At 41.8% G+C, this 26,548-nt stretch overlaps 7 protein-coding genes and 1 long non-coding RNA gene across 19 annotated transcripts in view; 4 read left to right on the forward strand and 4 right to left on the reverse strand.

The window, feature by feature from the left end:
• LOC119548636 (tyrosine-protein phosphatase Lar) overlaps positions 1 to 3,767 on the reverse strand; it is a 125,109-nt gene extending 121,342 nt beyond the window's left edge. For 5 of the 10 annotated variants that reach the window (XM_037856032.1, XM_037856033.1, XM_037856029.1 and 2 more), the window contains exon 1: positions 3,323 to 3,766. The gene's annotated coding sequence lies outside the window, so the exon portion shown is untranslated. Of the gene's footprint in view, positions 1 to 2,879; positions 3,155 to 3,322 lie in introns of those variants that run through there. The other 5 variants (XM_037856036.1, XM_037856034.1, XM_037856035.1 and 2 more) reach the window with 3 other exon arrangements.
• Positions 3,768 to 3,980: 213 nt separating this feature from the next.
• Positions 3,981 to 6,148, reverse strand: LOC119548361 (zinc finger protein weckle). The gene is made up of 3 exons (XM_037855576.1): positions 5,853 to 6,148; positions 4,481 to 5,787; positions 3,981 to 4,417 (listed from the first exon to the last, which is right to left on the reverse strand). The coding sequence occupies exons 1-3, from the start codon at positions 6,057 to 6,059 to the stop codon at positions 4,159 to 4,161; spliced, it is 1,773 nt and encodes a 590-aa protein (XP_037711504.1). The 5' UTR covers positions 6,060 to 6,148; the 3' UTR covers positions 3,981 to 4,158.
• A 443-nt stretch (positions 6,149 to 6,591) lies between these two features.
• On the forward strand, positions 6,592 to 7,830 carry LOC119546880 (proliferating cell nuclear antigen). The gene is made up of 2 exons (XM_037853494.1): positions 6,592 to 6,784; positions 7,022 to 7,830. The coding sequence occupies exons 1-2, from the start codon at positions 6,677 to 6,679 to the stop codon at positions 7,679 to 7,681; spliced, it is 768 nt and encodes a 255-aa protein (XP_037709422.1). The 5' UTR covers positions 6,592 to 6,676; the 3' UTR covers positions 7,682 to 7,830.
• Positions 7,831 to 8,269: 439 nt separating this feature from the next.
• Positions 8,270 to 10,618, forward strand: LOC119548310 (E3 ubiquitin-protein ligase Hakai). 2 transcript variants are annotated; one of them, XM_037855485.1, is made up of 3 exons: positions 8,270 to 8,737; positions 9,406 to 9,926; positions 9,993 to 10,618. In XM_037855485.1, the coding sequence occupies exons 1-3, from the start codon at positions 8,362 to 8,364 to the stop codon at positions 10,485 to 10,487; spliced, it is 1,392 nt and encodes a 463-aa protein (XP_037711413.1). In that variant the 5' UTR covers positions 8,270 to 8,361; the 3' UTR covers positions 10,488 to 10,618. The 2 variants fall into 2 exon arrangements, with proteins under 2 accessions (XP_037711413.1, XP_037711414.1); XM_037855486.1 differs by having other exon boundaries at positions 9,406 to 9,933; positions 9,993 to 10,225.
• Positions 10,619 to 10,801: 183 nt separating this feature from the next.
• On the forward strand, positions 10,802 to 12,694 carry LOC119548240 (probable phosphomevalonate kinase). Its single transcript, XM_037855380.1, has 2 exons — positions 10,802 to 11,107; positions 11,695 to 12,694. Exons 1-2 carry the CDS (start codon positions 11,034 to 11,036, stop codon positions 12,191 to 12,193), a joined length of 573 nt encoding a protein of 190 aa, XP_037711308.1. The 5' UTR covers positions 10,802 to 11,033; the 3' UTR covers positions 12,194 to 12,694.
• On the reverse strand, positions 12,665 to 14,092 carry LOC119548239. Its single transcript, XM_037855378.1, has 2 exons — positions 13,827 to 14,092; positions 12,665 to 13,770 (listed from the first exon to the last, which is right to left on the reverse strand). Exons 1-2 carry the CDS (start codon positions 14,001 to 14,003, stop codon positions 12,790 to 12,792), a joined length of 1,158 nt encoding a protein of 385 aa, XP_037711306.1. The 5' UTR covers positions 14,004 to 14,092; the 3' UTR covers positions 12,665 to 12,789.
• Positions 14,093 to 14,625: 533 nt separating this feature from the next.
• Positions 14,626 to 25,988, forward strand: LOC119546864 (protein spitz). 2 transcript variants are annotated; one of them, XM_037853468.1, is made up of 3 exons: positions 14,626 to 14,760; positions 21,212 to 21,412; positions 24,669 to 25,988. In XM_037853468.1, the coding sequence occupies exon 3, from the start codon at positions 24,897 to 24,899 to the stop codon at positions 25,599 to 25,601; it is 705 nt and encodes a 234-aa protein (XP_037709396.1). In that variant the 5' UTR covers positions 14,626 to 14,760; positions 21,212 to 21,412; positions 24,669 to 24,896; the 3' UTR covers positions 25,602 to 25,988. The 2 variants fall into 2 exon arrangements, with proteins under 2 accessions (XP_037709396.1, XP_037709397.1); XM_037853469.1 differs by lacking the exon at positions 21,212 to 21,412 and having other exon boundaries at positions 14,635 to 14,760.
• On the reverse strand, positions 17,856 to 19,050 carry LOC119546865. The gene is made up of 2 exons (XR_005219197.1): positions 18,909 to 19,050; positions 17,856 to 18,826 (listed from the first exon to the last, which is right to left on the reverse strand). It is a non-coding gene; the product is annotated as an uncharacterized LOC119546865 (long non-coding RNA).
• Positions 25,989 to 26,548: the final 560 nt, after the last annotated feature.

The following is a 26,548-nucleotide window of genomic DNA, read 5'->3' on the forward strand; positions in this document are numbered from 1 at the left end:
TGTAACCAACCTGCATGATCAAATTTCATTCATAACATCTTATCGCTAAAGTAAACAGCTACAACCATTTTCCCGCACGTTGAAAACCATGACACAAAGTCAACCAAAGCTTATCAATGCGTATATGACGGCCCTTAAGCCAAGTGGATTATGTTTCGGCATTTTGCGTAGGCTGAAGAGCAGCAAGCCAAATAAGTCAAGTCATGGAAACACATAGATAACAAATAAAATTGACTAACGGCCAAGATATTAAGCTAGTTGGCCGCGTTCAGCAAGTGTTATTTCCATTTTATGAGTGTTGATATGGGTCAGAGACTAGCACAAGGCAATTTTTATTGTAGCGCCAGTTGAGCAGTTGACAAGAATAAAGAACATTCAATTTAGATAAGAGTGCACTTTAAAGATAGTGATGTCAACAAACAATATGGCAAAACTAGGAATATTCTGGTGTTTATACAAAATTTATCTTTGAAGTGAATCTAAAATTTGTTAAATTAGAAAATTTATTAAGCTAGCCAATAAATGTACATACAAATGTGTATGATTTTGGTCAAAACTGAGTGTGGATTAAATATTTAAAGTTTTTTATTAAAAGAACCACAACTTAATTGTAAAAGAATTTGACAAGGAATTAAAGTTATCTATTTCCCAACATTTTCACAACTAAATTAAAATGTATATTGACATTAGTATAAGTTTTTTTTTCCTAACTTCAGATACATTTAAAAACTGCAATCGTATTTATACCCAGGACATGAAGGGCTGCAAAACCAAAATAGAAACCCCTCTGAAATCAATTTCCTTCCACCCCCGCATTAGCAAGGATTACGGGGATGCCTAGCCTGGTCATTGGACTCGGAGCAACCCTAAGGGAAAACTGCAAATTTTTCCAAGTAGAATGCATCCGTCCCAACCAGCCAAGAATTTCCACACTTGGGTGTATCGGGTGTCGTGTGTATTCAGCTCAAAATATCTAATTAAAATGCCGCCTTCGTCAAATAGAAATGAAAAGTCATTTAAGCGGGAGGAAATGAGCATTTGCAGCAAGGCAAAAAAAATAGCGAACCCTATTGATAACGAAGGAAGTGGAGAATCTTTTTACTTCCCCGGTTCCGCAGGGCAAAACAATTTCAATAAGGAAATTCTTACTTTGACAAGCCATTTGGCCCATAATTGCCAACTAATGAGGCTGGCGGGCGAGCTTTCAATTTCGGCCCGGCTAAAATGAGTTTGGCGCTGGTATGAGATACTTTAAAAACTTGCCACAGATAAAAGGCGACAGCAGCAACAGCTCGGCAAAGTTCTTTTTGGCAATTAACTTGCCGCACATTAAATGATAAAAAAAACGCATGAATCGAACAAAAAGCGGAGTGGAAGTACGAATCTTCTGGGGTGGCAGCAGCAACAAAAAAAGCATTAAAAAACCAAACCCAGGACACAGAAGGACAATGAAGTTGAAGGCACAAAGACAAAGCAAAGGCCACAGGCGGGAGTTCAGAGGTTGCAGTTGCAATTTGGGTCAAGCCAAGAAGATAATGCGGTTCGCGGCTTCCCTTCTTTTACCACCGCCGAAACTTTTGTTTGCATCTTCCATTTCGCTAAAAACCCCATGTTCTAATTCCCACTTTCGGTGAGAATTTTCGGTAGTAAATTTAACCTAATCAACTAGATTTTAAGGATTTAATGCTAAACAGTTTGAGCTTATGACTCACAACAAAATATGCAACTCATCTTCAAGCGTTAAATGCTCAAATGATTTGGAGTTTTGTAAATGAATTTAAAATCTAACTTGGCATGATTTAGCTTCTTGTGATTCGCAAAACTGCAACTAAGTATTTCAAAAAGTGCCGAAGGCTAATTGTATCTTAAGTCATTTAAGTAAATTAGAACTTTTTTAAAATGATTTTTTGACTCTCAGCTATTTATTCTCTATTATCTCTAGATTATCTCTTTTGTATTGCAAGACTTTTAACAAATTATTAGTCAAAATATACAAATATTTTATAAAAAAAAAACATATTCATAAGATATTTCATCTTAACAAACCAATTGGATTAAGATATAAGTTCCCTTTGGGTTAGTTATTTTGAGGATGAGGGAGTTGGAAGCTGAGCGCTATATAGCAAAACCGATAAAAAATATTCCATTAATTATTTTTTCTTAACAAACCAATTGGATTAGATACATATAAGTTCGCCTTGGGTTAAAAGTTAATGAAGAGGGAGTTAAACGCTGTACCTTATATATGCAGAACCGATTTGGGATTATATCTATGATCTGTTAAGATACAAATCTGCGTCCTTGATCATAAAAACGCCATATTTTCACTTAGTTCCAATTTGATTTGATAGACCAACCAAAATAAATCGAGTTATCTTTAGCATATTCTGCCTTATAAGGTATGTATAAGTACATAAAACCGGCCTAGCTGGACAGATTTTGAATTGCACTTTATGTTTTGCCAACAAATCTTTGGGATCTTAGACCCTAGGTATAGAAAACCCACTTTTTAACTCATTTCCAATATGATTTAATAGAATCGCGAATGAAGTAGCGTTCCCTTTGGTAAACTCCGCCTTATACGGTTTATAAAACCGGGCCTGCTGCACCGATTTTAGAATGCACTGTTGCGTCGGATTACAGATACTATGCACATTTTTGTGGCAACTTTGGGAGTCTGTCTCCGATGGCAAACTTCAAGTCCGCCCACGCCACTTTTTTTTTAGGACTGGTTTGTCTTTATAAACAAGCATCCATTTCGACCAGCATGACAAGATATCTATGCTGTGGGGCTTGGTCGGACACACATGTTACACATTTTCATTGATTCAAGAGTATAGCTTTAATATGTGGCGGAGTAATTAATGGCAAAAACTTACAACAGAATCGATTTTTTTATTCACACGAACGCTCACACACACGCACACACACACACAAACGCAACTCGCGCGTAGTGTGCGTAAAAAAACAAGTGGGAAAAACGCCGACAAAAACTCTCGAAAAACAAAGGGTAATATTAAAACTGTCACATTTTCGGTACTCGGTAAAACGAAACAATCATCTTGGACATTTTAAACTATTCCAAAATATTGAAAAACAACGATTTTTTGGATAAATTCGCGCAGCCAAAGAGATTTTGGTGTTGTTCTTTCGTGTTGTTCGCGAGCGAACTGATTCCGAAAACCCAAAACCAGGGATGCGATGCAAAGAGAACAGCTGTGGAATCGAAAACCAGGGCTGCACAGGCACTTTCCATTTATTTAAACTTTTGGGATCCCCAAATATTTTATTTAATTATATTTTTCCTTTGGAAATTACTTACACTTTTGATTTGTATCTTAAATTTTTCGTTCAGTTTTTTAGTCAGCTGCTGCCTGCTCTTTTAGTTTCTGCTCTTTGCTTATTTGTATTAATATTTAATTTTATGGGCCTTGTTCGTTTTTAAAACATCCCGTTTTCAAGCACAATTTTCACGTTTTAAAGCACAGTTTGGTTATTTGAAATTCATCGGGCGTTTATGGCCATTTATTGCACTTTGTTTTTATTGGGGGAGAAATCGATTTTTTTGATTTTTCGGCTCACACATCGGAGTAAAACGGCTACTCACACATTTCTTACACTTTGTTTATTGCCCAAACTGGACATTTTTAATTTGGGGAATATCCTAGGGTTTTTCACACATCTTGAACCGCTTAATACACTGGTTTGTGAGTAAGATATTTAAACAAATTTAAATGAAGAGCAGGACACGAGGAAGGCGCACGCTGTCAACTGAACTAAATTCCTTTATACCAGGATTGGATTTAAATGGGGGTGACTTGATTCAGACTCCGGACCCCACATGGCACATGCGCCAATCGCCGGAACCGTTTAAATACCATTTTCCCGCTCACCGACGCAACTTCCTAATAAGCCCTTATTAAAACCATGTTTAAGCAACTCATTTTTTCATAGATCATATTGTTTTGCAAGTCACAAATATTTGTGCTTAATTTGTTTCTAAAACAATCAACTTAACTTAATATTAAAACAGATTTTAAAATAACATATTAGAATTTGAAAATAAAAACGTGTGGTTTTCAAGCAAGGGTGCTTCTTGGTTTCGGAAAACGTGCTCTATTACATATTGCCAATGAAACTTAAAGTTGAGTTACCCCCTCAGCGATAGTCAATCATAATGTGGTTATAAATATTGTCTATCGTTGGTATGGTCGATGCTGGGGGATCGGGCTGGGTTATGTTTTCTTCTCCGGTTTGGGACGCCGGTTCAGGCTGAGCATCTTGAGGAGGCGCGGGATTCGAAGCTGGAGTAAGATTGACATTATCCTTGATGGATGATGGCTTGGGCTTTTTACCGAATGCAAAACAGCCGCTCTGTTTGGTGGCCACCGGCGACAGGTTATCCTTGTTCTTGGTGCTGCAAAAAAAAGGCAAATCGGTTTAGATCTTGTAATAAAACTACCTAATTGAGTAAACTCACAATGCCTTGAGGGCTTCCAGCTTGGGTATATTTCGGTTATGAGACCTTCCACCGCCCGCCGCCTCCTGGGCGGCCAGCTCTTCGGGATGCGACTTCTTCTTGTGCGTGCGGCAGTTGGAGCCGTTGGCAAAGGTGCGATCGCAAAAGTCACAGGAGTACGGCTTGAGCCCAGTGTGCAGGATGAGGTGGTTCTTCAGCGCCTTGGCCCGCTTGAATTCCCTGCCGCAGTAGTCGCATTTGTGCTGCATCTGATCCGTGTGCACCAGCCGGTGGCGATTCAGAGTCGTCCTCGAATTCAGCTGCATGCCGCATTCCGGGCAGATGTACTTATGCGGATCGTGCGTCTCCTTGTGGTGTTTCAGTCGATTGGCCGACTTAAAGCACTTCTTGCACACCTCACACTCGAAGGGGGCATAGTCTGTGTGCTTCAGTACGTGTTCCTTGAGGGCGCTCATCGAGTGCACACCCACGCCGCATTGCTCGCAAATCACCGGCCTCGGTCGCTCATCCAGGTGCATGTACTGCTCATGCTGCTGGGCGGACGCACTGGTGGCGAACTTTTTGTCGCAGTTATTGCAGGAATATTGCTTTCGCTTTCGCAGGGGAACATGAAATTCGATATGACGGTCCAACTGGTAGTGAAAGCGGAACTTCTTGGGGCAATCCGGACATTGCAGTTGCTCTGAGGAGGGTTCAGTCTGGGCATGATCCTGCCGCTGGTGACGCTGCAGGGTTCTGGCCGTGGCGTAAGTTCGCAAGCACTCGCTGCACTGGTGTCGTTTGGCCGAGTCTGAGGCTCCTGTCCCAGCCTTTTCTTGCCTTGGCGAGGAGTCGCTCATGCTGCCACTGGAGGAGCTCTCCTCCTGGATGCCATAGGCATCGCACAGCTTCAGCAGCACAGCATCTTCATCCGCCTCGTAGTCTGGATCCTGATCCTCGCTTTCCTTCTGCTCTGCCTCCTCCTCCGGCGGTTCCTGCTCCTGATCCTCCTGCTCCTTTTCCTGCCTTTCCTCCGGAGTTAGAGGGTTCTCAAACTCGTAAGCCGACTCCTCCGGTAGGAATTCAAGTTGTTCATCTAGCTTTGGCTTCTTGTCCACATAATGTACCTCCATCAGCGTCTCATCGTCCAGCAGACCGAACTTGGAGCGCAGCTCCTGGAGATTTGGTGTCTCCTGACTGGATGTGCTCTGGAGTATGCAGTAGAGCTTCTGCACACGGGTGATCCGATCCGAGAAATTCACCAGCGACGTGACCAGCGAGAGGCACTCATTGCATATCATCTCCGGCAGTTCCTCACCCCGAGTTATCTGGTAAGGGAAACGTAAATATAAATCTATGGGTGACTGGGTAAAGAGCTCTAGGGTCCACTCACATTCACCCAGAAGTACTTGCCAATGGCGGTGGCCAGTTCCAAGGAGGATGCCTCGCTGGAGTCCTCGTTCTTGAGGAAAACATTCATGTTGCCCTGTAGGTCGTCCTTGGCGCACAGGCGACACCACAGCCGCCAGTCGCTGCTGGGATTCCGAACCGGATGGAGATCCGTGGATGGAGCATGCTCCTCCAACTGGGCGGCGGCCATCGCGAAGCTCAGCAATTGGTTATAAATAAATGCCCGTGCAGCGTAAACATATTGGACGGCTGGACTCGAAGTGGAACTGGAACCGCATGAATTGGTTCCACTCGGAACTTGACCCAAGACTGCCGGAGCTGCCAGATCTATAAACAGTGATTTGGAGAAATATTTAAATTAGGGGCGTTAAACTAAAACTACATAAATGTAAAAATAACAATTTAAGCAAATGAAATTATTATCAATAGATTGTTACAAATAAATTAAAATTATTAATCACCTACGATTTGGTGCTTTATTGCTTAAACAGTAAATACATATTTAATTGTTGGATTAATCATTAATGGAAGGAAATAAAAAAACAAATGGACATTTATTTGCTATTATATTGAACATAAGACTCGATTTCTTAACAATTATGTTAATTGTTTAATTTAATATAATGTAATGTATGTTATAGTCACATATTAAAAATAAAAATTTCGAAGTCTGTTTTCGGAATCCCCCTAATAAGCTCTGCTGCCAGTCTGGCAACTCTCTCCGGCAGCCCCACAGCTGACTAACTTCAGAATGTTTATTAAGTGCGAAATTAACGGGATAACTTAACGATTGTTACAATTTCAAAAATGTTGGAGGCGCGTTTAAGTCCGACTTTGCTCCTAAAGAAGATCATTGAGGCCCTGAAAGAGATTATCGCCCAGGGAACGCTGGATTGCAGCGATTCTGGCTTGCAGGTTGACTTGTCACTGGGGATTCCCATAAAAGCCAAATAATAAAATCAAAATTAGTAATTAACTTGTGACGATTTTAAACTAAACTTCTTATATATTTTGTATTATAGTCTTTTTAATTAGAATTCATAGTTTTCGATAAATGTTTCAACCAAACATTCTTCAAACTAAGAACTATAAATAATATTAGAAACTAAATTTGTATCATTATAACTAAAGTTTAAAATATTAATGTTCCAGCTCCAGTCGATGGACAATTCGCATGTGTCACTAGTGGTTCTGAGTCTGCAATCGGATTGTTTTGTGAAGTACCGCTGTGATCGCAATATCTCCCTGGGATTGGATCTCAAATCCCTGGCCAAGGTGCTTAAGTGCGCCAATAGCGATGATACGGTCACAATTAAGGCCATCGACAAGCCGGACAAAATTCAACTCATCTTCGAATCGGATGGCAAGGAACGAACCGCGGATTACGAACTCAAGCTGCTGAATCTGGACCAGGATCACTTGGGAATACCGGATACGGACTACTCCTGCGTCGTTCAGTTGCCCTCGACGGAGTTTGCCCGCATTTGCCGAGACATGAGCATGTTCAGTGAATCCCTGACGATCGCCTGTTCCAAGCAGGGCATCAAGTTCTCGGCCAATGGAGATTTGGGTTCGGCCAATATCCAATTGAGCGAGGGCACCAAAATGGACGTGACCATCGAGGTTAAGGATCCACTAACCCAGACTTTCGCTGGTCGTTACCTGAACACCTTTACCAAGGCCACTCCGCTGGCGGATCGCGTGAAGATATGCCTAGCCCCCGAGGTTCCCCTGCTGGTGGAGTACCCCATTGGGGATTATGGCTACATTCGATACTATCTCGCACCCAAGGTGGATGATCCCGACTCGTAACTGTTAGATACTTAATTTTACCCTCTTCTAACGCAATTTATATAAACAATCAAAACCAAAAATGGATTCAAAAATCTTTCTATTTTTAGCTATTACTTTATACTTTTTTTTAATAAATTGGTGTAAGTCCAACTTATTTGTACTTTAAACTTTCCAAAATCTTTATATTTTTAGCTTTTACTTTATACTTTATTTTAATAAATTTGTTTTAGTCCAATTTATTTGTACTTTAAACGTGTCAAATTCGTTATATTTTTAGCTATTACTTTAAACTTTTTTGTAATAAATTGGTTTAAGTATAATTTATTTGTATTTAAAACATTTTTTTTTAAACATGTGTTCTTATTTTTTATTAAAAACAAATACAAATTTAGTTTGAAAAATTTTCTATTTTTATTAAACTTTGGTAAAACGTAAGTTTAATAACTTCGAATCCATTATTTCTTCAATTATCCTGGGATTTTCTTAAATGTCGCTAGAGTAGCCATTTGTACCACTGTGCAGCGTTGCCATACTCGCAGTGGTACTAGCTCGCGGGATGGTCACCCCAAAACCGTGCAACTCTGCAAACCTGACCGGACAGAAGAGTTGACAACCCTGGCCGGGCGCAAATGCGGAGCTAAACAAAAACCGAAAAACTTAAGAATTGCCTGAAAAACCCCGGGTATTACGAGTGAGCCATGGACACGGAGGAGGGAAAACGAGGACGCGGTCGTGGGCGAGGCACCAGGGCGCGTGGGCGTGGCCGGGGCCGTGGACGCGGTCGTGGCAAGAAAATCGACGAGAGCAGTATCGCCGATGCCGCCGCAGCAGCAGCCCTGGCAGCCAGCAGTTGTGCAGCCCTGGAGGACAGTCCGGGGCGATTGGAGCCACCGGAGGATTCGGCAATGCAGGATCTGGACAAGGAGGGCGACATGGAGGTGGTCAACGCCCTGGAGGAGCCCACATTGCCGCAGGGCGCACAAGGAACCATTGCTGTGGGCGAGGAGATGACGCCGCCGACGCCGCAGCCACAGGTCCTGCAGCAGGTGCCTCCGCCAGTGCTCAGCCAAACAAGTAAGATGGATCAGGTTTTCACTAATAATTTAGACGGGCAAAGATACCTAGACCAGTGGTCGGCACACACATACCATCACAGATTGCCTTGCATTAGTGTAAGTGTAAAAAACACGAAGTTGGCGCGCAGCGCTCGGACGCCTGACGTTTCTCTGTTTTGCACTGAAATTCTCTGCCGCAGAAGCAAAAAACACGCCGAAGCTGAGAAAAAAAAGACCCGAAGACTCATGCCGAAGTCATACGCACATCTACGTTATACGTGAGCGAGCAGAGGATGGGCAGAACACTATCCTATGCTCACTAGATAGGCCGCTGCCGACCACTGACCTAGACTAATAGATGATCAACTGAAACATCAAGGGACTTAAGAACTAGTGGAAAACTAACATAGGATAGTATATATTCATAGTTATTTTGCAATGTTTATGGGGTAAAACATTCAGGTAGATATCCAAAACATCCTGATATGTAAAGATTATTCAGTCAAGCAAGTGAGATTCATCAGGTTTCATCTTTTGAATAGAATTGGCATGGCTACTTAAACCAACAATAATTATTGAAGCCGATATATTTTCATTCCTTTGCTCATTCATTTCATTATCTTTGCCTCAATCGATTCCTCATACTAAAAACCCAGTGAACTTGTAACTAATCTCTCGCTTTTGCAGTTGACATGGAGGCGGACATATCGCAGCTGGAGGCGCCCACCTTTACCACACTTTCTCGCGGACCTCCCGAGCCCATGCTGCGCCTGAAGTGGAACCACAAGGTGAGCCTGATTGGCGAGAAGGTGCTCAACCCGATGATCCACTGCTGCGATCAATGCGACAAGCCGATTCTCGTCTACGGACGGATGATACCCTGCAAGCACGTCTTCTGCCTCAAGTGTGCCCGCGCTGAGCCCATCAAGAGCTGTCCCCGCTGCACGGACAAAGTGCTCCGTGTGGAGCAGAGCGGCCTGGGCACCGTGTTCATGTGCACGCACGGCGGCAGTCGATACGGAAGCTCCGGCTGCCGGCGAACCTATCTCTCGCAGCGGGACCTGCAGGCGCACATCAATCACAGACATGTGGCGCCGCAGCCACCACCGTTGAATCAACTGCCACAGCTGGCGTCCATGGCGGAGCAGCCGAAAATGACGGATCTGGGCGGCGTCGGTCTGGGCCTGGAGTTGCACAAGCAGCGCAAGGCGAGTGGTACCTATGGCTCCTAAACTAAGCTGTCCTGTCTATAAAAAACCGCTTGCCCCTTGCAGCTCTCCGAGTCGTCTGTCCCCGTGTCCGTTTCCGCCTCCATTGCCCGCCCCATGTCACGACCATTGACCGGCGTCGGGGGCATCGGTAGCATACCGCCGCCAGGATCCGCAGCTGCCCAAAATGCCATCCATGGTGGCCACTCCACGCTGACGCTGGCCAATTTGACCAGGATCAACAATGCCAATGCCCAGGACTGTCATCAGGGCAAGGCCTCGCTGCACCACAGCCTCAAGAAGGGTCCGCCCCACCAGTCCGAGTCGGTGGCTGATGCCTCCTACTACAGCAGCGTGCTTGCCTCCTTTGGCAGTGCGGGCACAGGATCGGGATCGGGTTCAGGGGCGCCGGGAGGCGTGTCGGCCGGCGGACCTCCAACTGGAGCAAATGCCAGCCATTCCGCTGGTGGTCCAGGTGTCCAGGGTGGTGGCTCCGGCTCCGCAGAGACGTCAGCTGGTGGCTCGAGTAGCAACTGGCAGCAATCGCAATACTACAGATAAGGGGCGCAACAATCCACAGGGGCAGCAGATTTTTACGCAGGCACGGCTTTAATTTAAGTGAACTAGCATGTATGTTAAGAAGAAAATGATTAAAAGTTCTTTACGGGCTTAGAACTACCCGAAAATTAAAATACCTACCACTTGTATTTTTAAACTTTTCTAAAATCGTTTGTAACTGTTGATATGATAAATTAAACTATGATTATTACAAAATTATAATACAACACAGTTTTTAAAAAAGCCCGCTCGATTGGCCGACAATCGAATGCTTGTGATAACGATAAACTCTCCAGCTGGCTGCTTCGAAAGTGAAATACAAAAGGTAAACAAATCCGACTCCGAGCGCAATGCAATTGTTGAATGGCAGATTAACATAAAAACAATAGGCCTGGAGCACCGAAGTCAAGTCGTTGGCCAGGTCAAGTACTACATCTCATATCTGATGAGCTCTACGAAGAATTCAGAGAATCGAGGCCAGAAGCAGAAGGCAGCGGCATTGAAAACAACACGCGACCAAAAGTGAAAGTTGGCCAGTCCAGTAGAAATATGTTGAAAATCGTGCTGATCAGTGGCAAACGAAAGTGCGGCAAGGATTACGTATCCGAGAGGTTGCAACAGAGGTACCTATTTAGAAAATCCCAAATATTATACCCTTTCCTCATTGAGCTTGTTGCCAAAATTTCCATACAATTGAGTTCAAAACCATAGGATGTGGGCTATATAAGTAAAAAAAATTTTGTTAAGAAACCCTTTTTATAGTTTAATTGTTTTATTATGTAAAGTAGAGAAAAAGAATACAACAGAATTTGAATAATGTTATAATTGTTTAATTTAAATTATAATGAAAACACATTTTTTTCTATTTTAAAATCCATAGATCATGGAAAAAAACATTTTTCAACCCGACCCACAACCTTAAAGAGGATTACAACACCAAATCCGATTTAAAATCAAATTTTCTAAGACTTCCTTAAAAACAAACTAAAAAATTAAAAAAAAAATGTTAAAAAAATTATTTAAAAAAAAACGATATTTTAAAATTTTTTATTTTATTTTTTAAATCTTATATAAATGGTATAATATCGTGATCAAAATATGAAACCGTTTTGAGACGATAAAGAAAATCTCTATACTTTTCGCAAAGAATCACTCATATAAAGAACCAAACTTTTTCCTAAATTTGTAATAAAAACTCTTAACTTTTCAGATTAGGTTCCCGATCGCGGATCGTTCGAATCTCGGAGCCCATCAAGTCGGAGTGGGCCCGAAAGCTGCAGCTGGACCTGAGTGCCCTGCTCAGCGATGGGCCCTACAAGGAGAAGTATCGCCGCGACATGATCGTGTGGAGTGACGAGGTGCGGGCCCGGGACTACGGCTACTTCTGCCGCGTGGCCATGGAGGAGGCTCTGGGCCGCCAGCAGACGACGCCCTACATCCTGGTCAGCGATGTGCGGCGCAAGAACGACATAAAATGGTTCCGGGAAACGTACGGATCGGAAAGGGTCATCACCCTGCGACTGACATCCCGTCCGGAGACGAGACGCGCCCGTGGATGGACCTTCACCACGGGCATCGATGACGTACCTTCGGAGTGCGACCTGGATGATCTGGCCGATGGCTTTGACTTTGTGCTGGCCAACGATGAGAAACTCGACCAGGAGGCCATTGACCATCTGCTGGACAAGCTGCAGCTACAGTATCAGTAAAGCTTTAACTTATTGCTCGAATCAAGGCTATTGCACTAATGTATTTTTGATATATCATGTATTCCGGTCCCTGCCAAACCGAAAATGGACCTCACACAAAGCGTAGATAATGCAATATTAAGTTTGTACTTAATAGTTTTGGTATACAATACTCTTAGTACTAAATAGAGTTCGTGCGAAGGTTTTATTCAAATCAAAAATGTATTTTTCAATGAATATACAAATTATAAGTCGGTTAACTGCGGCTAGTTAGGTAGGATACCTCAAGAAATAATGCTTTAGTTGAGAATTAAGTTATTTTATAACTTACTCAATTCTTACCTGTAATAGAAAGTGAAAAGCTCACAATTTCATTGGTTTACATTAAAAAATATAAACACACATCGATCAAAAAGGTGAAAATTACACATCTTGTAAAGTTTTTACCCATAAGCACACTTCATTCACCAATCTATTTATATAGACAGACTATTTCAAAGCAAACTAATAAAATGTTTTTATTAAAATATGTATAATAAATGTATGAGTTTGTGAAAATGCATAATGATTTGGTGGGTTATAGGTGGGCATAAGGCAATGTTAGCTACTAAACAGGTTTAGTAAATGGGTCCATTCAGTCCCTCGCCGCCGGAGATTAGCCTCAATTGATCGTTGAAGTTCTGGACCGGAGCAATCTGCGTCTTTCTAAGATCCTTTTCCACGGAGCGTGAACGTAAATGCGGCTTATTCTTAACACAACTGAGTGGTGTGCGCTTCTGAGCGGACAGCGGTGTACTATTTGTCTTGGGTGTGATGGCACCACCTCCCGCCGGCGACTCCTCCTCCTGGTCAACGTAAATCTTTGGCTTGTTAGCCCTGGCCGGTTTGCGTGGTGGGACCCTTCGCTTGTGACCCAAACGCACGCGCTCCAGATGCTTGTTGGCCGGCACGGCCGATGGTTGCTCCTCGCTGGCCGCAAAGGAGGCCATGCTGCTGCCAGTGCTTAGATTCAGGGTTAGGGTTTCCAAAATGTGCTCCAACATCTGGGCCTCGCGTGCCTCGTCGTCCTTGTCGTCGCAGAAGATGATGGGTGTTCGATCGACACCCAGGCTGGGTGAACGAGGATCACAGTGCTGGAGCTGCTGCTGCTGCTGTGGAGGAGGCGGCGTGGCCAGCTTCTCCTGATGCTGCAGCAGCTGATCCTCGCAGGGCAGAGTCTCCTCCTCGTCGTACAACAGCGAGACGATCTCCAGGGAGCTGTTGTTGTGGCAAGCAGATGGCGGTGTGCCAAAGCTATCGCAACTCTCCTCCAAATCGAGTTGGGGTGGTGAAGCAGGGGCGGGAACTGCTGCCGCTTGAGCCGAACCCACTTTGGTGTCCACAAAGAGATCGGCAAAGGTGTCGTCCAGATTGAGGGAGCGCACTTCGTCGAGGACCAGGGGAGTGCGATTGAGTTGCGGGGAGCGGGGATCGTTGAGGGAGAAGCCCTTGAGCAGGCGTTTTCGGAGCACGGTGAAGGCATTCTCACTGGGGGCCACCTGCTGCTCCTCCTGGTCCACAGCACGCGACTGCGACACCTGCGATCCGGCCTGCAAAAACTGCCACCCCTTTCATTAACAACCCATTAAAAGAGCCTTAAACCCAAATAACTCACATTTAAGGGAGTGCGACAGCCATTTGGTGATCGAGGATCAAGTAAAGCGTTGTTTTGCTCTCTAATCGGCGTCGTCATTTCCACATTTTCCTGCTTTTCGCTGGCCAGTCGCATTTTGTTTAGTGTCGGCGTATCCGGCAGATATTCACCCTCCATTTTGGTTACCTTTGCTCCCATTTTATTTTAATTATCTGTCTTCTTTCACGACTTTTCACGCAATGCTTCGGTGCGAAATAAAATTCGTTGCCGCGCATTTGTTTTGAAATGGCGTCGGGTGGGGTTGCCAGATCACCAAATGCCTACTGGAAGGGTGGACTGGAAGCTGGTGTTGGCAACGCCCGACTAGCTATTTTCAAGCCAAATCTAGCAGGTTTAACAACAGGCATTCGTTACTAGTTTCCGTCTACCATGAACATTTTGTCAGGGGGTACCAGATTGGGATCTCAAAACCTATATAATTTGTAAATGCAGAAACCACCTCTGCATGTAAAACTTATATGGTTTATTATTTTTGGTTGTTTTTGTTTTTATAGTTTTACGGTATGATACAACAAAAAAATGGCCATCCTGAGTTTAGGGATGTTTTACTTTTTAATAAGATTAAAAATAGCAAATTATAAAAGAAAACAGCTAGTAACGTTTATTTGCAATGCCTGGTTCTTAAAGAATTAACCAATGCAATTTTTGTTTAAGTTAAAACTATAGATTTGGTTAAAATTTAAATTTAACATTATGCGATAGCTATTGATCCGACGCTTTACAACACTAGTGTGCGTTCTTACGCGATAGTGCCATCTCCAGCTCTTCCACGAAATCTGGCAACACTTCCATTTTAAGACGCGACATAGCGATTTGTACGTTTTTAATTTTCCAGAAAGAAAATGGCATAAAAACCGGCCAGAAAAGTGCAACGAACGAAGCTAAAAACCCAAAAGTAAGTTTCCAAGGATAAACTGAGAAGATTGCAAAAATGAATCATAAAAGCGTGGCCAAATTAAGTGCGCGTATGTGTGTGAGTTAAAAATTAGTGACTGTGTACTTGCGGTGAATTAAAGGGGAAATGAAGACAGGAAACAGTTTTTTTTACTCCAGAAAACTAAATTTATTTAATTTACGCAGTAGCTGTACTAAATAGGCGTGTTTGTGTATGTGTGTGTGTGGGCGCCGCAAGCAGCAGTAAATTCTCCTGTGTGTATGTGTTTTTTTTTTTTTTTTTACTATGGCCGTCTCCTTTTCACACACACTGGCGCACAATACAGTTGCGCCTTGCCTTTTTTGCCGACATTTTTTTTATTGTTTAATTTCGTAAGGCTAAACATAAGAAATTAAACGTTTGTGGTGGGCTGACCATCAATGTAGGTTAGTACGCTGAAATGCTTTAAAAAAATTGCGCTATTGGTTTATTTGCCAATTGTAGCGCAAAAAGTAAACAAATTGTATATACACAAACGACAGAGCGCATGTCGTGCAGACTTTCTCTCTTGCTCCAAATCGCAAGAGTGTGGGTGTGTGTGTGTGAGTACACGCTGAAAACAACCGAAATTCATTCATTGCTCATTTCCGAGAAAAAAACTACACACGCTATATTCGTCGCCATCTGCAATTGCAACTCGGTTTGCGTAGGATATGTATGTATGTACATGTGTATGCACATTCATTGGACTCGTTGCAATTGTGCAACATGTTAATAGTTTCCAGGGGCAGCTGGGCGTGGCAGGTGCAAAAGACTCAACCCCTCCCCTCCTTCCCAACATTTACTTCCATTTCTATTTACAGAAACTTCTTCCCATTTCCAGCCGCATTCCAGAGTTCAACATTCTTGCTCTTCCCGTCGTTTGATTGCCGTCATTGGCCGCGTTTTTAACACATTCCACGAGCGGTCTTAGCACACACTCACACACCGATACACTTGTCTATGGGGGCTTTCGCACACTATTGATTTCAATCAACTTTGTAAGCGCGTTCTCGTCCCCTCTTTTTCGCTCTTTCGGCGGTGTGGTATGCTCTCTCCCTTTCGCCCGTGCTCATTTGTCAATTAAGCAGCGCGTCCGTTTGTCGGCTCATCACCAATTCATACAGACGCACTCGGCCGCTGCATCCGTGTGGGTAAATTCCATTTCCTGTTTATAATATTGCGGCACAGCACCCCCCTCCTTCCGCTGTCTCCTTCCAGGCTCTTCCAAACGCATGGCGTCTTGTCTGTCTGCCGCACAGCGGAGACCCAAACCAGCCGGCTCTCTTCTTTTCTCCGCTCATTCCGCTCCTTTCTCAGAAGCTGCACAATGGATCGATCTCTACTAATTGATCTTAAAAATGATTTCTAATTCGGGTTTTTTTTTTAACTTGCGTCGAGGCATATTATGACCTTAGAATAAAAATGTAATAAGTAGCCCAGATCAGCACAATATCGAAATGAAATGGCCTCTTTTAAAACCTCCAAAAACCAAATTTCACTTAAGAATATATGTATGCATTTATTTAGGTTGATTTTTTGGTCTTTTAAAATTTAAGTCTTACTTAGAATTATTATATGCAATACACGCTTTTTTTCTTGTACGATAAACAACAATTTTAATTGAGTAGTTTTATAGTTATAGTTTTTTTTATATTATTTGTAACGCTCAAATCGGAAGATGTGATATTTATTGGTTCACTTTTTTCAACAAGCACTGTAAAAGCAATTTGTTCACCCTCGCAAACGGATTTCCGTCTACTTTCGCTCTTCGCTCCGTATCTTCTGCCCACGATCATCAACGAATTTCGGTTTCGTTGCATTTCACTTTTCGCAACCACTGTGCCTTTGACCGCTGCCATGGTGTTTTGGTATTTTTCAGTATTCCCACGTTTTCGGAGAGCAGAGAGCAGATCTTGCATCTCCCTTTTTTTTTTCACTGACACTTACGGTGGCTTACGTTTGGCTGACACTGGAACGACGCGGAATCGGAACACGCTCTCATTCCATTTCCAATTTCGAATTCCCAGCCTGATCCGGCTGTCACTGGTCTTGTTGTTGTTGTTGTCGGTAGCGGCAGCGGTGAGTAGTACAGTACGTGCCACTTCCTTTACATTCAGAAAAATAAAAATTGCTCACAAACATACACGTGCATACATACATACATACACCTAAAGCATACATAAAGAGACGTTCCAGACAGACAGACAAACATTGGAAGAGCGGGTGCTGGGGGGGAGGGGGAGCGGTTTGGTTGGCGTCTGCGCCGTTTGTTGTTGCTTTTATGCTGCCCGTGTTTCATACATACTTATGTACTTATTGTTCTTGTACAGTTGCAAAGACACTCACTCACATTCGAATGCACATGTGTGTGTGTGTATGGAGTCAAAACAGTGAAAACGAGTTTGATGTCTGGCAACACTGTCGCCGAGTGCATATCCCCCCAATGCCCCTCCCCGCTACCAAGCGCCCGCTTATTAGAAGAGAAATACCGCAGAGCGTTGTTGTTGATTTTACGTAAGAAGGCCGTCGAACTCAACTCAGCATAGAAAATGGGATGGGGAAGAGAGCGGGCGAAGCGAGAGAGCAAAAGAGAGAGAGTGTACATGCAAATAAAATGCGAATGCGCGAATGTGTGTGTCTAATGATTACCGTTACTATTTGCATGTTGTCTAGTCAGACGTCTCGCGACCCAGACTGTGCGACCCACCAGGCAATTGGCGAAAAATTCTTCGTCATGACCTTTTATCGTCATCATTTTGGCCAGACATGCCTACAAACTGATGTACAATGTACAATACATATGTATGTACATATGACAGTAATGTTGTTTATCGATTTTTAGTAAAACTGCCTTGGAATCGGTTTTCCAAATGAGCATAATGTATACAACAACGTTGGCGTTCAAGATATTAGCAATTCTCTAAAATGCACTGAGAGAAAATAAAAAAAATTTGATAATATAGGATCTCAGCATTTAAGTTTAGCAAGTCAATAATGTTTATCTTTCTAAAATTATATTTATTTATTTTTAATTTAATGTTCAAAACAAAACAATTAAGAGATGAAGTTTAATGTTTGGTTCAAAATATTGACTATCTTCCAATGTTAAAGGAAGAGGTTTATTTTAAATTCAGAAAGAAGAGAAACCTTGTAATTTGCAAATATACTATAGAAATGGAAATGCCACTTGAATGGAGCTTTCAGAATATTGTATTAGGGAAACCCCACATAATGCATTGCTAATTCTTTGACCACAGCTGTACACTTGCCATTCAGTTGCGTGCAGTTCTGCATTTCTGTCGGCTGTGGTTCAATGTCCTAAACCGCACACAACAAGTGCAACAATTGTAACATCAACAAAAGGAACAGAACACCGCAAAAAGGGGCAAGAAGGTGGTGGCAAAGAAGCACACACACAACTTCATGGGGGGAATGCACAAGTGCAGCAGAGAAGCGACAAAGATGGCAAACGGAATGAGGGCAGGTCCTAGGGCAATCCATTAACATTTCGCCCCATCCCATCCGATCTGATCCCATCCCCCATCATCATCATCATCTTCTGGGTATTGTACAGTTGGACCTGTGACATTCGAGTCCCACTGTATTGTGTGGAACCAAGTCGATTGATTGACCAAATCTCTACTGAGTCAACCTGCCATTCGGTGACTCTTGGTTTCTTTCTCGTTTTTTTTTTTCGATGCATTCCGACATCCGTGAGCTGTTGTAACCCAGAAAACGTTGTGCCAGGTTGTTGCTGTTTGTTGTGTCGCTTGTGACGTCAATTGGCTTTGGAATGGTGTCGGCGTCCCACATTACGGACCGTCTACCCACCGGAAACGAATAGTTGTTCTGCTTCTATATGCATATGTATTATGTATGTATGCAGTCGAACTTCCATAAGTCGAATCACTTCATCTCCAACGAAAGAATTCTGGACGGAAATAGGTGACTCCTTAGTAAAATAATCCAAATTCTATGCAAAACTGTTCGAAGCTGTCAGGATTCCGTTCGCTCGATTGAGATAACTGATTCTTGGAACTGTTGCCTGTATAAAAAGATTAGGATAGGGATAAGATTTATGTTTATGTCTTAAAGATGATCTTTAAAAGATCTAGAGACTAACATACCTTTGCTAGTATGTTTAGAAAAATGTTTTTTTTTTTACATATGTATTTGTCAGAAGATCAAAAAAAGTATTGACAAAAACTGAAAAAGTTTTTATAAGATGATTAAGATGACATTTTAAATATCTGAAGACCAAAATTTCTTTGCTAATATGTTTGGAAAAATGTTTTTTACATATTTGTCATAAGATCAAAAAAAGTTTTGACAAAAATTGAAAAAGTTTTTATAAGATGATTAAGATGATATTTTAAAGATCTTAAGACCAAAATTCCTTTGCTAGTATGTTTAAGTAAATGTTTTTTACATATTTATCATAAGATCAAACATCATTTTGACAAAAATTGAAAAAGTTTTTATAAAAAGAATTCAGTTTTGTTACCCACTGCAGTCTGTGTGATATTTTAAGGGGGCGTTAAATTGCTCAAAATCAAATTTCGCAATGGTCTGGCAACGACGACTGGCGACCAACTTTAGCGGGGCTTTTTTTTGGCGCGCTTCTCGAGCGACAAGAAAGAAATTTCCCGAGGAATGGAATGTTGTTTACTTGCGCGCCTGCGCATCCTCAACCTTCGGCCAGTTCCATGAAATCTGCAGTTGGCTTGAACTCGTCTGGGTTTCATCCTGTTCGTCCCGTTTGGCCGGCTACCTGCCCCGCCCTTGCGCCCGCACCCCGCCCCCCGCCTTCGTCGCTCTCGGCGGTTTTTGCACCGCCGCTCTGCGTCGCTTCTTGTTTGTGTGCTTTTCGCTCCGCCAAACTGAAACTGGCGGCGTCGGCGGCGTCGTGTCAATAACATGTTGATCCTACATCGTGCGAAATCTTCTGGCAACACCAAAACAAACAAAAAACAAAACAAGAAACATGTTGACGAATGAAAGCGAATACGTGATACCCATTATTATCGGGAGTTCTTTGGAAATTTGGTTACTTTTAAAATTCCAGTTCTTGAAAGGGATAAATTTGGTAACATTTAAACTACCAGTTCTCGACAGGGTTAGTTTGTTCTTTGACCTTGGACATTTAGAAATATTTTCAAAAAAATATTCAAAAGGTATAATATTAATGATATTTTTCACTACACTAAAAGTATAGGATTTTTAAAATTAATTTGTTATAGACCAAAAAAGGATCTTATTAAAAAGTATATTTGCTGGCTTAATTATAAATTATAAAATTTATTAAAATAATCCGAAGTACCATTTTCCAACACTTAAAAAAGCATCTTAAAAAATAGTATTTAATAGTATTTTAAAACTACCCGAGGTACGAATTTCTTTTCCTACACTTAATATACCCTATTAATTTCTCGAGTAACGGGTACGAAACTACATACAACATGAGCTCTAAACCGCTCGCCGCATTGTTGTTATTATGCCGCATTTTTAGTGGAGAGACAATGCTCTCGTTCTCTCTACGGAGAGAGCCAGAGAGAGAGAGAGCCGCTCTGTCGCTCTTTGGCAGCAAAAATACGTCCATCTTTAGAACCAATTTTGTTGTTGTTCGGCATTCGGTTTTCGAATCTTTTGCGGTGCGGTTGTGTCTCTTCATGTGCGCGGCGATTTTCGTCGGCCTTTTGCACAAAACTTGTTCAAATTTAAATGTAAACAGTTGTTAATTTTGTGAAAAGAAAGCTTTATTATTCGGTGTTTAAGTGAAAAGCGGTTAAATCCGCTTGGTTATTATAAATGAAAAAAAAGACGTTTTTAACACCTACACGTTTTCCCCATCTTCTGCGTCTTTTCTGCTTCGACTGTGCTTGTGTTGGTGTGATATATTTCGTTTTTGGCTATTAACGCTTCTCGCATAGCGTCGCATAAAGTATTTTATTTCTATATTCTTGAAGTATTCTTTTTTTTGTTTGGTTTTTGGGTCCGCGCCCCGTTTCGTTTGTCGCTTGTGCAAAATTCTTAGAATTCCTCACAACATTCCCGCGCACACACACACACACCTTTAGTACATACATACATAATTTATTCCCGTGAAAGGCATGGAGTAAGAGCGAGACGGAAAAGAGAAGAAGAGAGAGCGCGAGCTGGAGTGTATACGCAACACACCTCAAAAGGTTGCTGTCTCCGCTAAATGTGCCCTGCTCTCGCTCTCACGCCACTCTCATCGCTCATAATGTAAAACTTGTAGGACTTGTTTTTTGAGCTTTTTTGCAAAAACATAAAAACCGGTACATTCTTCTTTTTCTTTTTTGCTTTTTGAAATTGCAAGCTGAGAAAAGAGAGCGAGCTGTGTTGTTCCTGTATTGGAATTTGTTGTTTTACTTAACCATATTTTTCACACACTCTGCTTTTCTTACAGTTTTCTAAACACACACACATACAGAAACGAGAAGAGCCAACGAACTCGTGCAGCGACGCCCAAGAATGAAAGAGAGCAAGGCAACATGAAAATTACAGCAACAACAGCAACTGGCTTGCCGAAGAAGTTGTAAAAGACGCAGAAGAAGAAGAAGCAGCAGCCACAACAGTATTTTTTATTAGCGGGTGTTGTTGTTGTCATGTATGTATGCACACTTTTTGTTGTCCCCCCACACTAATGTAGTTGAATTTTACTGTTGTCGTTGTTGTTGCTGTAATTATTGTGGTTCTTGTATGTTGCTGTTGTTATTGTGTTTGTTGGCTCATTTCCCCATCATTTATATTCACTAAAAGATCATCGAACTTGCTTCAATTGCTTTTGGCAAAAAAAAAACGGAAAGAAAGGAAAAGAAAAAACATTTTATAAAGTACCGCCACTGATCTTGACCTACACGCTCACAAGTTCAGAGCATTTTATATGGCTATTCAACTTGAATTTTGCGCACATTACCTTACTTCCACTTCCTCTCGCACACAAACACATGTCACATGTATTCGTGTACATAAGAGCGGCGGCGGATTTAATTTTTATAACGGAAATTTTAATAAGCTGCCCGCTGCCGACAGTGAGCACGAAAGAGAGGGGAAGAGAGTGCAGCAATTTTTAACAGTAAAAGCATTCTAATACATACATAAATAAGTCCCCACACCCATCCAATAACTGTTCGTTTGCTGTTTCACAGTGGGCGCTCGGAATGTTGAACTAAAAAAAAAAAAACCAAAGGTGTAACCTGTATGGGTGAACATTTTTTTTCTCAAAGATTTGGTGTTTTAGAGTAGAAGGTATAATTAATTTATTCAACCTTGACAAAAAGTTAAAAAAAAATAGTGAAAAATATATATTTCGATACATTTATTTTTAATCTTAAAAAACACGTTTGAAGTTGGCCTACATATCAATCTAAAATGCTCACTTAGGGTTTTAAAAAATTGTATTTTTATTTATGATCTTGCAAAGGATATAAATTTCAAAATTAATTTTTCTCTGTCTTAATTTGATCCTCTTCGGTTTTGTTTTTTCGTGTGCATTTCCTTATCAATTCGAGTTCCAGAACTTGAACTCTGGGAAAATAAAAACAAATTTGGCGTCAAATTGCCAAAGGCTGGCGCCAAAATGATGTTTACATTCTTATAATAATAATTTAGGGTGCATTGCTTTTTGCCCGTGTCGCCAAATTTCTGTGTTGTTCTTCGATGTTGTGTGGTATGCCTGTTGATTTTTATTATTATCGCATAGAAATGTACGAAAATTGCTCCATTCACTCGCGCCATGTCGCCATTCATGTCAATTCATATTTGTGTATTATCGCCAGCCTCATCATCATCACCAACTCATCGTCGTCATGATCATCATTATCATCGTGTTGTTGTAGTCGTTGTCGCATTTATTTTTCGTATTTTTTTCATATTTGTTTATTGTGCCGTGGCTGCAAAAAAAAAAGAACCAGACTCAAAGCCCGTGGCCGTGAGAACGTTGAAAAAAGACTCGAGAAAGAAGACGAGTCTCAATTCGAATCTGAATCTCGGCTCTCTCATCGAATCGAAGCAGGAGAATTGTGTCATTCTTCAAAGTGGTTGTGAAATGTTTGCCTTTTTATGCCTATTCATATCACAGCCAGCTTTGAGGAGCGACGCGATGCTCAAGACAAAAAATTACAAAAGAAATTATAAAAAACTAAATCATCTGATAAATAAGTACAAATATATTATATTAAAATAAACAAAGGAAAATCTTTAAATTATACACAATGTAAAATGTGTGAAATTATTACTAAAGATAAAAACGGTTTCAAGCAAGTGCATAATTTTGTTTATATTAGGCTGTCAAAAAGTCCTGCGGTATTTTTATTTAATTTTCAATTGTTCATAAAATAGGTTTCAATAATGCGATTCAAGTCAACGAGATGCCAACTTCATAATGCCCCTCTTATAGAAGCTCGCTTTCCTATTGGCAAAAAACTCGGAGGTCAACTTCAGACTACCAAGCGCGTTCTCCCATGGACAGAAACAGGTGGTAATCAGTTGGTGCGAGATCCGGACTATACGGTGGATGCAAAAGAACCTTCCATCCGAGCTCCCGGAGCTTCTGGCGCGTCACCAAAGATGTGTGTGGCCTGGCGTTGTCCTGATGGAAGACAATTCGGCCTCTGTTGATCAAAGATGGCCTCTTCTGCATGAGTGCTGCCTTCAAGCGGTCCAGTTGTTTGGCCATAGGGGAGCAGTTCATAGTGGATGATTCCCTGCCAATCCCACCAAACTCACAGAAGAACTTCCCTGGCCGTCAATCCAGGCTTGGCCACCGTCTGGCCCGCTTCACCGCTGTAAAATATACCGCATTTTCTATTTATTTTGCTCCATGCTCCATAACTTACGAACGACTAAAAAGAAACAAATATCAGTCAATCACGTGTTACCTTTCCAAAAAGGTATAGCGTGACCCGATGCGACGACAAAACTAAAACTTCGCGCTTGCAGCTACAACTATCGAAAATACCGCAAGACTTTTCAGACCACCTAATATCATGATATCATCACATGAGCATAAAAATCGAAATTGAAAATTCTTAAATCCCGCAGTCAAATATCCTAAAACCTCAATCAATAAGCTATATTGGCGCATTCATGCTGGGCTCACAAAGTGGTTGTGAAATGCATTTCCGCATTGCCCGGGCATATCACAGCCAGCTTTGATGAGCTTAGCGTAATGTATCGTACATCCAATCATGATAATACTTCCCCCGCCACATAATTCATCCGCCCAAAAACATATTTGTCATAAAACCATGTTGTCGTCCACCTCAGATCTATATTTATAGTGCAATCGGAATAAGAAGGGGCGACGTACGGAGATTAAAATTTGAAAGGACGGAGGAGAAATGATGCATGCCACCACACCGAAAAATGGCTCAACTGGATGATGTCCATCTGTGAACTAGGGCTTTATCGAATTGACTGCACACATCCGGTGCTATATTCGTACTAACCCCCATTCATAAATATTTACCAAAACGATACTTCATCCGAACGATGTTGATTATCTAAGCCTCATCAAGTGGTTGTGATATGGATACCCAACGCATATCACAGCCAGCTTTGATGAGCTAGGATAATCAACGGGAAACAACGTAAACGGAATTTGAAAACAAAAAGTGAATTGGTTGTGCAAAATATAACGATAAAAAACGAAATTCGGAAATCCATGTAAAATTTGCTGATTGTAACATAATGGTTCATAAATACACAGATTTTTCTATATAATACTTTTATATGTATATTTATAATTTAATGCAGTTTGATTTTCCCCCCTTTTTTGTTGAGTACACAGTTTTAGATTTTAATACCCTTGAGATAGAACTGAGATATTACTTGCCTCTAATGCTGTTTTATCTTTCTCACAGATACACACATCTACTCTAACTCAACGTTTACGTTCCACCAGCAGCATACATATGTAGAGAAAACGAATTCCAAAGAGATCTGACGACGCCCTTGCGGACAACGAATATTTATAATATATTATTGTGATAGTTACTAGTTTTAGCATTTTTAAGCTTTTAAACAACCAAACGTTGCAAACCAAAAACGAGAGAGCAGATATCCAAAAGCCACCCAGCTACAAAATTGTAATGCATTCCAAAATGAGTGGACAACATGGGATGGCCATACCAGCCCTGCTGTTGATCGGTAGCCTGGCATATCTGACGTACATCGAGGCCTGCTCCAGCCGCACGGTGCCCAAGCCGCGCTCCTCGGTCTCATCGTCGATGTCCGGCACAGCATTGCCGCCCACCCAGGCGACAAGTAGCACCACAATGCGCCCCACCACGACGACCACGCCCAGGCCGAATATAACATTCCCCATTTACAAGTGTCCGGAGAACTATGATGCCTTTTACTGCCTGAACGATGCCCATTGCTTTGCGATCAAGGTTGGCGAAGATCCGCTTTATAGCTGCGAGTGCGCCATTGGCTTTATGGGACAGCGTTGCGAGTACAAGGAGATCGACAGTACCTATCTGCCCAGGAGACCGCGTCCAATGTTGGAGAAGGCGAGCATTGCAAGTGGTGCCATGTGTGCCCTGGTCTTCATGCTGTTCGTCTGTCTGGCCTTCTATTTGCGCTTCGAACAGCGGGCTAACAAGAAGGCCTACGAGTTGAAGCAGGAACTGCAGCAGGAATACGATGATGATGACGGGCAGTGCGAGTGTTGCCGGAATCAGTGCTGTCCGGATGATGATGAGCCAGTCATACTGGAGCGCAAGCTACCCTATCACATGCGGCTGGAGCACGCGCTGATGTCCTTTGCCATTCGACGCAGCACTAAGCTGTGAGGAGAGCGAAATACAGGAATCGAATATGCCTTGCCCAACACAAACTTCATTGGGCCTTAGTCGATAGTTGATAATACCTATTTACTGAATGCTAAATGTATACTCAAAAACGAACTGTCCACTCAAACCTATCTAGAGATCTTCACTTTCTTTTACCGAAAGATTGCACCCAGAAAACTGGTTAAAATAAGCCAGCCAGCCTTGTATTACCCCAATTGACTATGAATTTTTTAAAACCTTACGCTAGCTATTTATTATTATTGCTAACTGATATGCGTATCACAAACACAACGCGAAACACGCGCCAAGTATTATTTATTGCGAGAGAGATTTAAGAAAAAATGATATGGATTTTCTAAATAAACATAAGAAACCGCACCATGCAAATCAAAGATTTATTTAATTGAACTACCGGAAATGGAGCTTTTGGTTTCGGAGGTTTTCACTAGTTAAAACTTATAAAGGACACTCGCTATCAATTATGCGGCCTCCATGTGTCAGAAATTGAACAGATAAAACACCTTGCCTAGTTTCTGATTTTCAATGATTATACAAATATAAAAAATTAACAAGTCATGAGGCAATTGCCTAAGGCATGAGCCATTGGAAAAAAATTTACTATTATAATCTTAATCTAGATTTGGCTTACAGACATCTATTAAAAAAACCCATTTGGCGCATCACCTTGAAATAAACTTAGATATACGCAGATAAGCAATTCTAACTTTAGTCGAATGACTGAGTGTATTCATTAGTCGATCTATAACTTTGACAAACTTTATCTGCTGTCAATCAAATGGGGTTTTTATTTAATTTCCCGATGGTGACAACGTATGTTTGAATGTCTGACCTATAGTTACTACACCGGGTTTTCCCAGTTCACTAATGATGCATTGTGGGAAGTATTTACTCATGTTTATGGGATCTATAAATTAGAAATACTCAAA

The sequence above is a fragment of the Drosophila subpulchrella genome, chromosome 2L, assembly GCF_014743375.2.
Source record: "Drosophila subpulchrella strain 33 F10 #4 breed RU33 chromosome 2L, RU_Dsub_v1.1 Primary Assembly, whole genome shotgun sequence".
In the NCBI taxonomy this organism is placed as follows: Eukaryota; Metazoa; Arthropoda; class Insecta; order Diptera; family Drosophilidae; genus Drosophila; species Drosophila subpulchrella.

Coding starts and splice junctions, on each gene's coding strand:
- LOC119548361 (XM_037855576.1), bottom strand. CDS start 6,059: ATGGCCGCCGCCCAGTTGGAGGAGCATGCTCCATCCACGGATCTCCAT. Junction 5,788..5,852: donor GCAAGTACTTCTGGGTGAAT/GTGAGTGGACCC, acceptor TTCCCTTACCAG/ATAACTCGGGGTGAGGAACT. Junction 4,418..4,480: donor CTGGAAGCCCTCAAGGCATT/GTGAGTTTACTC, acceptor TTTTTTTTGCAG/CACCAAGAACAAGGATAACC.
- LOC119546880 (XM_037853494.1), top strand. CDS start 6,677: ATGTTGGAGGCGCGTTTAAGTCCGACTTTGCTCCTAAAGAAGATCATT. Junction 6,785..7,021: donor GCAGCGATTCTGGCTTGCAG/GTTGACTTGTCA, acceptor TTAATGTTCCAG/CTCCAGTCGATGGACAATTC.
- LOC119548310 (XM_037855485.1), top strand. CDS start 8,362: ATGGACACGGAGGAGGGAAAACGAGGACGCGGTCGTGGGCGAGGCACC. Junction 8,738..9,405: donor GCCAGTGCTCAGCCAAACAA/GTAAGATGGATC, acceptor TCGCTTTTGCAG/TTGACATGGAGGCGGACATA. Junction 9,927..9,992: donor AGTTGCACAAGCAGCGCAAG/GCGAGTGGTACC, acceptor TGCCCCTTGCAG/CTCTCCGAGTCGTCTGTCCC.
- LOC119548240 (XM_037855380.1), top strand. CDS start 11,034: ATGTTGAAAATCGTGCTGATCAGTGGCAAACGAAAGTGCGGCAAGGAT. Junction 11,108..11,694: donor TCCGAGAGGTTGCAACAGAG/GTACCTATTTAG, acceptor TTAACTTTTCAG/ATTAGGTTCCCGATCGCGGA.
- LOC119548239 (XM_037855378.1), bottom strand. CDS start 14,003: ATGGGAGCAAAGGTAACCAAAATGGAGGGTGAATATCTGCCGGATACG. Junction 13,771..13,826: donor GCTGTCGCACTCCCTTAAAT/GTGAGTTATTTG, acceptor AAGGGGTGGCAG/TTTTTGCAGGCCGGATCGCA.
- LOC119546864 (XM_037853468.1), top strand. CDS start 24,897: ATGCATTCCAAAATGAGTGGACAACATGGGATGGCCATACCAGCCCTG.